The sequence below is a fragment of the Lactuca virosa genome, chromosome 7, assembly GCF_052849685.1.
Source record: "Lactuca virosa cultivar CGN04683 chromosome 7, Lactuca_virosa_CGN04683_v6, whole genome shotgun sequence".
In the NCBI taxonomy this organism is placed as follows: Eukaryota; Viridiplantae; Streptophyta; class Magnoliopsida; order Asterales; family Asteraceae; genus Lactuca; species Lactuca virosa.
In genome coordinates this window covers 114428167-114438024 of record NC_136432.1, presented here as the reverse complement: position 1 = coordinate 114438024, position 9858 = coordinate 114428167, and the positions used below count along the sequence as shown (strand labels likewise).

The following is a 9858-nucleotide window of genomic DNA, read 5'->3' as shown; positions in this document are numbered from 1 at the left end:
ATTAGATTAGTCATAGTTAGCCCTATCTTCGGGGGTGTTTGAGATTTCTTTTAAAATAATTTTTGATTTTTAACTTTTTCAAAAAATAAAAAAAAGTCAAAAGGTGTTTGAATAATTCAAAAGTTCTTTTGAAAATGATTTTGGCATAGAAGAAAAGAAAAGATTTTTAAAAGTCACAACAATCTAACTTTTTATGACTTTTTGTTGTTTTATATATAAAAATTAAACCAAAAGTTTTTTTTTGTTAATCAAAACATATTTTAAAAAATTTATTTCTCAAAAAAATCATTTTATAAAAAGTCTTTATGCAAAAAGTACTTTTACGTTCAAAATAATCCCAAACACCCGCCTCGCTGAGTCTCAAGTCTGGACCTGGTCTCACCAACGGCCACCGCTGCAATCAATCACCGCTCCACTTCTCACCACCGCTGGCGGCTGCAATCAGGTATGTCCCTTAGTTCCTCGATTTCTTTCTTTCTCTCCGTTTCTCTCTTCTCTATTGTCCGCTGGAAAAGTGGAATCAGCCGATCAGGAATGTCAGACATCTGATTTTCATTCACACATTTGATTACTCCATTTGCTTGTTGGGAATGGGACCTTTAGGAGCATGATTTCACACATCGACCATTGTTAAATGAATTTTTGCAGATTTTTGCTAATTGATTGTCAAATTTCTATCTAGTGACAGTAGGGTTGATTTTTGCAGATTTTTGCTCTTTGACTGTCAAATTTCTATGTTTGAACTGATGCTTTGATTTTGATTTTGATATTGATAGATACAATCATAGGCGATGGCGATGGCGGGCAATGGAAGGACTCGCTACGAAGGCGGTGGGGCCGATGAAAAGTCCCGCAAGTGGTCTTTCAGTCCAGGTTTGATGCTGTTTCTTTCAATTAGATAAATTATTAATTATTTTTCGCTCCTGTTAGCTTGTTTGTGGCCAATTTGGCTGTAATCTGATGCTACTTCTTATGGCTATGGTAGGGTATCATGATTGTTTTGGCTTTGTACTTGGTTTTTCTTTGTTTTATTGGATGATTCCTGCATATTTTGTTTTCAATTTATTAGGTTTTCTTCTTTGGCTGTAGAAAAGCCTTTATTTTACCAGATCATAGAACATGTAGTTAGAATTTAGTTTCTGTTTGGTTGATATCCAGGCTCTGCATCATTGAAATGCTTATCTCTTCTTATATTTATCTTTAGACATGTTTGTTTTCTATCTATCAAATACTTTTTGCTGAATGTTTCAACTGCATAAGGTTTTCCTTAATATGGTAGCACAATATGTACAAGTTTTCAGTCAATTTAGGGTTACCGACCTTTTGGGGGTAACATTGTAACAGAGGGATGTGTTTTGTTTTGATGACAGTGAAAGTTGCTCAATGTGGAGGTGTAGTCCGTAAATTTGTTTATGTACAAAAATTGGACATAGGGTTAGATATTTTCCTGGGTTTTCAATAACCGAGAAAATATGCCTTTTCCTGAGTTCATTTGATCAAAGAAGGGTTTATGAAGTTAAAAATATGCACATATTTATATTCTTAAGTAAATGTATTATCGACATCTTCAACTCTTAAAATTCTTGGTCTGTAAGTGTATGAATGCAAACATCTTACTTCATGAAACTTTGGTTCTTATGCATATTTACAAGTTCCACAGTAAAAGGCAATAAAGATAAAATGATGACAAAAATTGTGAGTTGTATTCATGGGAGAGTAGAAAACTTGTCATGGTTTTGCGTATATTTTCATCTTTAAAACATTTTTTTTTAAATTGTAATAATAAATAGGCTTGTGTCTGTCTGGAACTTGATGATATACATAATAATAAATAGGCTTTGTAGTATTTCACTTGGATTTCTGTTTATGATGTACATGTATGCCCTTTACAAAAACTCTTATGTTCCCAACCCAGAGATAAATGAAGACCTGCAGACAGCTTTTCAGGAGGCTGGACAAAATGTAAGTTGTTTTTCCTTATTTGGGTGTGTGTTCTGAATCAATTTACTTTTTTGCTTATTTTATAATATTATTGTGTGTTCTCTTGAATTTTGCTAATTTTAATAGGAATCATTTTACCTTTTTGGTTTTATGGTTATTCTTTCATGAATCATGTTGCAGGTTTGATCCGGTTGTTTTATATTGTTTCTAATACTAAATGTACTCCTCTGTCCTCTTAGAAGTTGAACTCAGATGCATTGCAATATTGTTTTGTATATGTAGTCTGTTAATAGTTATGAGTCTAACTTAATTGAGAGTCATTACAATTAGCTATCAGAAGTAGATGGAGGGGACTTTTTTCTTTACGAGTTCATAATAATATATATGTGTATTCCTTCGTCTGTGTATATGTCCAACCAAACCATAATGTCTGAAACCTTGATGCACTTTTGATTTCATGAATGAAGAATTCTACTAGCATTTCTGCTGCCACTGGGATAGCAAAGCTTCAACAAATTTGGAAACATTTTTTTTGTATTGCTAGGAGTTCAGAAAGCTTTGTGTGATGTCATTGTATGAGGATGAGGATGATAGATATGAGGTGTGGGTGATGGAGGAGTATGGGGTGGTTGGATCATGGGTCAAACGTCATTCCTTTTTGCATTTTTCTAGTGATGCGTATAATCTATTTGGATTCACATCAAACTATGCATTTCTTCTTTTAGATGAGGATGGCCATATTCTTTTGTATGATTCAGCCACACACAAGACTAAAATCTTGGAGAAACCTTGTCGTGGAGAATATAGTATAAATAAAATTGTGGAGTATGTGGAAAGTCTTGTTTGGGTAGCACCTGTCAAGCATGATGAGATGTTGGATGGTGCCGAAGAAAATTAAAATCCAGAGATGTCAAGTATGATACAAAGTTTCTTATTTTTGTTTATGTCAAGTATCAAATTTTACTACATTACATCCATATTCTCTCTTGTTATTTTGATCCAGTTTCATTTTTTGATGTAGACAAGTTTTACCTTGTTTACATTTGGACATGTTTTTCTATTGGAATGCTTCTTGTTTATTGTTTGAGCATAGCAAATATAGCAAAAGGTTGTGTGTTGCATCAAACCTGGTTCAATAGGTTTTCTCAATAGCTTAATTGATATATATATATATATATATATATATATATATATATATATATATATATTACTCTCTTATTAAACATATTGCCAATTTCTTGAAATTTAAGAGGTATAACTATCAGAACATCATGTACAACCATATTAAGCATACAATCTAAACATAAAAAACGCGTACCTAAATGTATCTTACGCCATTACCAAAAGATATTGAAAACCCTAATCTCATCTACACACCACCATCTGCCGTCACACCACATCTCTTCCGTCTCACGTCGCTCTCTTCGGTCTCCGACAACCCTCTGTTACCACTAACTTCTCGATGCCGCCCATACAACCTAGAAGTATGTCACCAGCCATCCTTTCCCCATTAATCCTCACGTGGTCACCCAACTGGATGGTCGACGCCTTGGAAATCCACCTCTAACGGAACCGGCGTCCGCCGCCCCCTTTGTCCCAAACTCCATTATCTCATCTTTCTTATAAGCTATTGGGAACCTAAACACACAAAAAAGACCACCACCATAGATTTTTTACCTTCCGTCGATACCGTCATACCTCCCTTCTTTGGAACACTTGGACCGGACTCACCCATGGGCTATCGGAGATCGAAAATGATTTCGACATCTAATAATTTCACCACCTCCTTTTTTACAACTTCTTGCATGTTCGGGTTGAGTCTTCTTTGGCATTGTACTACAGCTTTTGCTCCATCTTCTAAGTTGATTTTGTGGGAACAATAGGCCGGACTAATTCCCTTGATGTCGGTTATCTTCCATGCTATAGCACCTTGCCTCTTCTTTAGTACACCCACAAGGCTTTCTTTCTCATGTTTGGCCAAATCAGCAGCTATAATTACAGGTTTTTGCTGGCCATCTTCAAGAAATGCGTACTCCAAGTGATCTGGTAGTGCTTTAAGCTCCGATTTCGTGTTCTGAATGTTGAACACGTCGAGTCCAGTGAGGGGACTCGTCGAGTCCGATACAAAATTCGCGACTGTTCGGGGTTCTTCGAATGGACTCGCCGAGTCGAGTTTTCTGCCTTTCTAATCAGATCGTTATAATCAACTTCCTCGAGTAGTCTCTCTATTTCCAGCAGGTCCCTTTCAGCGTCAAATTCTTCTTCAACTGTGACGGTGGACTTGTTTGACTTATCTTCATTCCAATCTTCCAATAATTCTTCCAACAAGTCCATCGAAAATGTCGTGTCGTCACTACTCCTTGCATGCTTCATGGCTTGATCAACTCCAAAAGTGACTGATTCGTCCCCTACCCGAAGGGTAAGTTTAGAATCTCGCATGTCGACGATAACACTTGCCGTATTAAGAAAAGGTCTTCCGAGTATGATCGGGACTTGGGGATCCGCTTCCATGTCTAAAACTATAAAGTCCGCGGGGAACACGAACTTGTCCACTTTCACCAAGAGATCTTCACATATTCCCCTAGGGAATGTAACTGTCTTGTTTGCTAGGTGAATTGCCATACGAATGGGCCTTGGCTCTGGAAGATCTAACTTTTTGAAAAACGAGTAAGGCATGAGATTTACACTTGCCCCTGAATCAGCCAATGCGTAAATGGTGGCTAAGTTTCCAAATTGGCAAGACAATGTTAAGCTTCCCGGATCACCTTTCTTCTTAGGAAGTTTGTTCAACATCGCGGCTGAACAGTTCTCATTTAGGACCACCTTCTTTACTTCTTCCATCTTCTTCCTGTTAGTTAGCAGCTCTTTGAGGAATTTTGTATATTTTGGCATTTGTGCAATCGCTTCTATGAATGGCATATTGATCTAAAGAGCCTTAATGTGTTCCAGAAACTTCTGGTAGTCTACTTCATTTTTTTCTTGTCTGGCTCGAACTGGAAAGGGGAGTGGAGGCTGATATGGATTGACCGGAGGCTGAATTTTCTGTTCAGCTTGGGGACCCGTCGAGTCCATAACGTCGACTCGACGAGTCGAGTCGGGAATCTGTGTTTCTGCATGCTTCTCTTTATCCTCTTGCACCAGTTTAGGATCTTCATGCTGAATAGGAGTCAGAGGGGTTATAATCTTCCCACTCCTAGTTGTGACAATGTTTATATGTGCACCTTTCGGGTTACTTTCGGTATTGCTTGGAAGTCCACCCGGTCTTCTCTCATTCACTTGTTGTGCAAGTTGCCCCAGCTGCTTTTCTATGTTGAGAATAGATGCTTGCTGATTCCTAAGCAAGGCTTGTTGATCTTTCATCATAAGTTGGTGTTCTCTCAACATGTTTTGTTGATCTTTAAGTGTAGCATCGGTATCATTGTGTCGTTTTTCGGATGCGGCCACGAATCTTGTAAGCATGTCTTCCAAATCTGATTTCTTTTCATGAACCGGTTCCTCCTTTTGATAAAAGCCTCTCTCCTTTTGCTTATACTTTTCCTCCCGTGTCTTTTTGTATTCATCATAAGGTAGCCATTCCTTCTTTGGTTTTCGCCAATTATCATCAAACCTATCACCACTTGAGTAGCACGCTTGCACCTTCCGGTTCCCATTCTCATCAAGATCACAACCTTTTGTAAGGTGAGGCCCTCTACAGTTTTCACATCCTACCCTAATAGCATGGATGGATTGGTCCATCTTAGTCATTCTTCGGTCCATGCTTTCCAACTTTGCCATCATTGCTGCCATGTCATCGGTAATGGAATTCACCGCCCCTCTAGTCAAGTCATTCCTTGGGTTATGGTATTCTCTAGAGTGCTTAGAGAATTCTTCAATTAGAGCTTTTATTACTGGAGGTGGTTTCTTCGTGAGTGGTCCTTGAGAGTCTAGGAGTTGCCTAGTTGTTATATTGACTCCATCATAGAAAATGGAGACTTCTTGTTGGCTATTCAGATCATGATGTGAGCAATTCCTTAGTAGACTTTTATATCTCTCCCATGCCTCATAAAGGGACTCTCCAGCTTGTTGTTCAAAGTTGGCAATTGCTTTCTTCAACTTGGCTATTTTCGAAGGTGGGCAAAACTGGTCAATAAATTCTTCTTTCATCTTAGCCCATGTAGTGATGGATCCGGGAGGGAGTGACTTGAGCCAATCCTTTGTAGCACCTTTAAATGTAACTGGTAGCATACGAAGCAGCTGGGTTTCGCGAGGCACATTGGGAACATTAAAATAATCAGCTACATCGTTGACTTCATCCAAGTGTTTATAGGCATCTTCGTGGTCTTTTCCGTAGAAGGGAATTTCCTTGAGTTGAGCAAGTATGTGGCCCTTTAGTTCGAAAGTGGCAGTAGCTGGAATTGCGGGTTGCACAAGTCCCGGGCCGGTATCGTCACGTATTCTCTTCTTCCATTCTCCCATGGGAACTTCATCGATGTTAGCCATGGGATTAGCTAGTTCGCCTTCAAAGTCGCTTTCTTCTTCGTATTCGGTTTCGTAGTCGTATTCGAACTCGGTTTCTTTTGGATTATCTTCAATATTCTGTAACTTGCTTTCTTCGCTCTTTCGACTGCTGGTCTCTCCTGGCTTCTTGTTCTTTTTCTTCCCAAAAACTGTTTTCAAGCTCGACAAAGGTGACTTCTTGGGTGTATTAGAGTCTTCAACCTCCTTGCCTTTGTTTCTCCTCAAAGCGGATTCTGGGTCTTCAAGTGGAGGAACCAGGGGTGTGTTGGATCCTCTGGTCATGTACTTCCTGCAAACAAAACAAGAAAAACGCGTAAAAAGAACAAAAATGTAATAAAATACGAAACTGTGTGGCAGCGACGGACTCGCCGAGTCGCTTCGAGTGCACTCGGCGAGTTCAGTGCAGAAACAGGAAAAATTACTTACTAACTTCTAAAAACAAAAAACTATTAAAACTTATCCTAATTACTAAATTACCTAAGATTTAACTTTGTGCAAGATAAATCTCACACAAAGGATCGATAAAACTAGAAATCAGAATTAAAATTTTAACCGTTCCCCGGCAACGGCGCCAAAAACTTGATGTGTGTTAACTCAACTAGTTTTAAACCTACTTTTAATTATAAATTATCACACAAAAGGCAGTGAACCTATCAATTGTGGTATGACTAAATAAGTAGGGTATCGAACTCAGGGAACGGAAAATTAAAACTAATAACTAATATTATCTAAGAAACGAGTAATAAAATTAGGGGTTTCTCTAGTTTTACAAGACTAGAAACTTAAACTAAAACTTGACTAATCAACTAATAGCTGAAAACACGTAAAAACAACTAATTCAATGATCAAAAGGGTTTCTGTTTAGTTCAACTCATTTACTCCTATGGTTAATTTTATGTTAATGTAATAGATTAATTGTTATTGGTTACCGATTATGGTGATTAGATTCACATTCGTTATTACCAATCCTTAGGAAATAGATTAATTTAAGCAGTGATCAATTGATTAAACTAATAAACCTCCTAGTTCAATTATTCGGGTTAAATAAGACTTGTAATTAGCTAATTGAATTGGTGATTCAACTAACCTCTTGTTGCTGGTGTATCAATCAAGCTCACACATTAATTTACCCATTCTCTAGTTAATCCTAGTTTCATATTCATTATTCCTAGGCATATAGCAATGTGTTCACATAAATTTATATGAGATAAGCAATCAAGAGATGTTCATACAACTTAATTACTTAACAATTAACTAGAAAATAGTTATGGTTAATGCATAAGGGTCTTTAACAATCTTAAGTTAACAAAATCACCAAATAACAATTAATCAAAAGAAAGTATATCAAACCATAGGAGCAAATTCGTTTTCCTAAACAGAAACTAACTAGTTTAGCTCATGAATTCAATATATAAAAACATAGAAACGAATCTAAATAAACCAAACATTGTTCAAATTAAGTTGAGTGGAAAATTTCAACCTAATGGCCTTGAGTCCTCCAAGAATATGAAATTCAGGTTCCTCTCTGCGTTTCCAGGTCTTCAAAGGGTTCCTTGGTCGCCAAGTCTATTCCAGAAAAATTAGAAAGGGTAGCTGATCCAGAATTTGCCCTCTATTTATAGGACTCCCAAAACAGGGGCTACTCGTCGAGTAGCCCACCGACTCGTCGAGCCCCTCTTGTTGAATCCGTATGCGGCAAGGACTTCTCTTATTTCTTCGCGAACCTTCGTATGTACTCGTCGAGTAGTCGACCCTACTCGCCGAGTAGCTTCAGATTTTAGCATCTTCCTTCTTTCTTCCATTCCCGAGCTTTCAACCGTGACTCCTGCTTCCTTTTACTTCCGAGCTTCCCTTCTGGACTGAAAATATAATTTGAACAATATTAAGTACCTTTGTCCATAAAATGTAAATAATTAGCTAATAAATGATATAAATCTGTACTAAAAATATAGCTAAGTTTGCAAATATCACTCTACTTCAGGTAAAATCCACTATCTAACTCTATTAAGTTCCTATTTGGAGATTCTTAATACATGATGTGATAAGATTACATTTCGATGTTTTGAAGGATCGAAGAAAGGAAAGGAAGCTTAAAGAAAGGAGCGAGCTGAGTCTGATCGCGAAGAAATGGATTACGATCACATGGATTCGATGGTCAGATTTTTTGAGCTGCTGCTTAGAGTTATGGTAAATTGCTTAGAAATATGTAATAGCATAGTTTTCATTTGCATTGTAAGGATATATCTTTTCCGCAATAAAATAAATTTTGATTTTGTCTTATTTATATTTCCTTGCAATGGCGCTTGTGAAAATTGATGTTTGTGTGTTTCTATTATAAGCAATATTAAGTGGATGTGATTCTTAGTTATGTTATTTATGGTAATGTCGTAATTTTCTAAGTAAGGAAAGATTCCCATCGCCCAAGTTTCAATTGGGCAGAAGCTTGAAATCATATGATTTGAATCGTGTGATGTATGGAAATCTTGGTACTTAGAAATTTTAAAGGCTAATTTCTTGACAAAGTGTGACAACCGTCAAATTCAAGTCAAAGTCAAAGTCAAAGTCAACAAGTCAAACCGGTCAAACTTAACTAGTACTTGTATGTTAAAAGTTATTCTATGTATAAAAATGTGCATCTTTATGTCAAAAATTCAAGTGTCTCGAAGAATCTATGTGTTAACAATGTAAAAACCTTAAAAAGGGAGTTAAACGCATCAAAACACGACTAAGGACCCTTTCGGGGACTTAAAACGATCATTAACGAAGCATAAAGGGGTTCGCGAACCTTGCATTTGCGAGATTATGCGATAATAATGGCTAAGGTTAAATCTCTCCTAAATCTCTCCAAGTATGTGAAAACTCTCCAAGCGTGTGAAATCTCTCCCAAATCTCTCTAAGTATGTGAAATCTCTCCAAGTATGTGAAATCTCTCCCAAATCTCTCCAAGTATGTGAAATCTCTCCCAAATCTCTCCAAGCATGTGAAATCTCTCCCAAATCTCTCTAACTATGTGAAATCTCTCCAAGTATGTGAAATCTCTCCCAAATCTCTCCAAGCATGTGAAATCTCTCCCAAATCTCTCTAAGTATGTGAAATCTCTCCAAGCATGTGAAATCTCTCCCAAATCTCTCTAAGTATGTGAAATCTCTCCCAAATCTCTTTAAGTATGTGAAATCTCTCCCAAAATCTCTCTCGAACTTTTTATAGTCATCCGGATCATCCCGACCCTTAACTTGGTCAAAAATCACGCAAAACGGAAAGATTTCTCGAAAAACAGCTATATAGGACCGAAACCCCTCTTAGGAACCGAAACTCCTCTTAGGAACCGAAACCCCTCTTAGGAGCCGAACCTCTTATGAGCCGAAAGTGTCAGAACCGAAAGTGTCAGAAGCATCTCGGACCGAAACCTCAGCAGACCGA

At 37.5% G+C, this 9858-nt stretch overlaps 2 protein-coding genes and 1 non-coding gene across 6 annotated transcripts; 2 read left to right on the top strand and 1 right to left on the bottom strand.

The window, feature by feature from the left end:
* The first annotated feature begins 317 nt into the window (after positions 1 to 317).
* On the top strand, positions 318 to 3020 carry LOC145125562 (uncharacterized). Of its 4 annotated transcripts, none has more exons than XR_013716046.1 (4): positions 318 to 445; positions 777 to 873; positions 1916 to 1962; positions 2667 to 3020. XR_013716046.1 is itself a non-coding variant. In XM_079061010.1 (4 exons), the coding sequence occupies exons 2-4, from the start codon at positions 792 to 794 to the stop codon at positions 2837 to 2839; spliced, it is 483 nt and encodes a 160-aa protein (XP_078917136.1). In that variant the 5' UTR covers positions 318 to 445; positions 777 to 791; the 3' UTR covers positions 2840 to 3020. The 4 variants fall into 4 exon arrangements, 1 of the variants encoding a protein (XP_078917136.1); XR_013716044.1 differs by having other exon boundaries at positions 2409 to 3020; XR_013716045.1 differs by lacking the exon at positions 2667 to 3020 and adding an exon at positions 2122 to 2342.
* Positions 3021 to 3679: 659 nt separating this feature from the next.
* On the bottom strand, positions 3680 to 4860 carry LOC145127062 (uncharacterized). Its single transcript, XM_079062312.1, has 2 exons — positions 4123 to 4860; positions 3680 to 4015 (listed from the first exon to the last, which is right to left on the bottom strand). Exons 1-2 carry the CDS (start codon positions 4858 to 4860, stop codon positions 3680 to 3682), a joined length of 1074 nt encoding a protein of 357 aa, XP_078918438.1.
* A 1069-nt stretch (positions 4861 to 5929) lies between these two features.
* Positions 5930 to 6036, top strand: LOC145128038 (small nucleolar RNA R71). Its single transcript, XR_013716640.1, has one exon. It is a non-coding gene; the product is annotated as a small nucleolar RNA R71 (small nucleolar RNA).
* The last annotated feature ends 3822 nt before the right edge of the window (positions 6037 to 9858 follow it).

Coding starts and splice junctions, on each gene's coding strand:
- LOC145125562 (XM_079061010.1), top strand. CDS start 792: ATGGCGATGGCGGGCAATGGAAGGACTCGCTACGAAGGCGGTGGGGCC. Junction 874..1,915: donor CAAGTGGTCTTTCAGTCCAG/GTTTGATGCTGT, acceptor TTCCCAACCCAG/AGATAAATGAAGACCTGCAG. Junction 1,963..2,485: donor TTCAGGAGGCTGGACAAAAT/GTAAGTTGTTTT, acceptor TTGTATTGCTAG/GAGTTCAGAAAGCTTTGTGT.
- LOC145127062 (XM_079062312.1), bottom strand. CDS start 4,860: ATGCCATTCATAGAAGCGATTGCACAAATGCCAAAATATACAAAATTC. Junction 4,016..4,122: donor ATAACGATCTGATTAGAAAG/GCAGAAAACTCG, acceptor TTCAACATTCAG/AACACGAAATCGGAGCTTAA.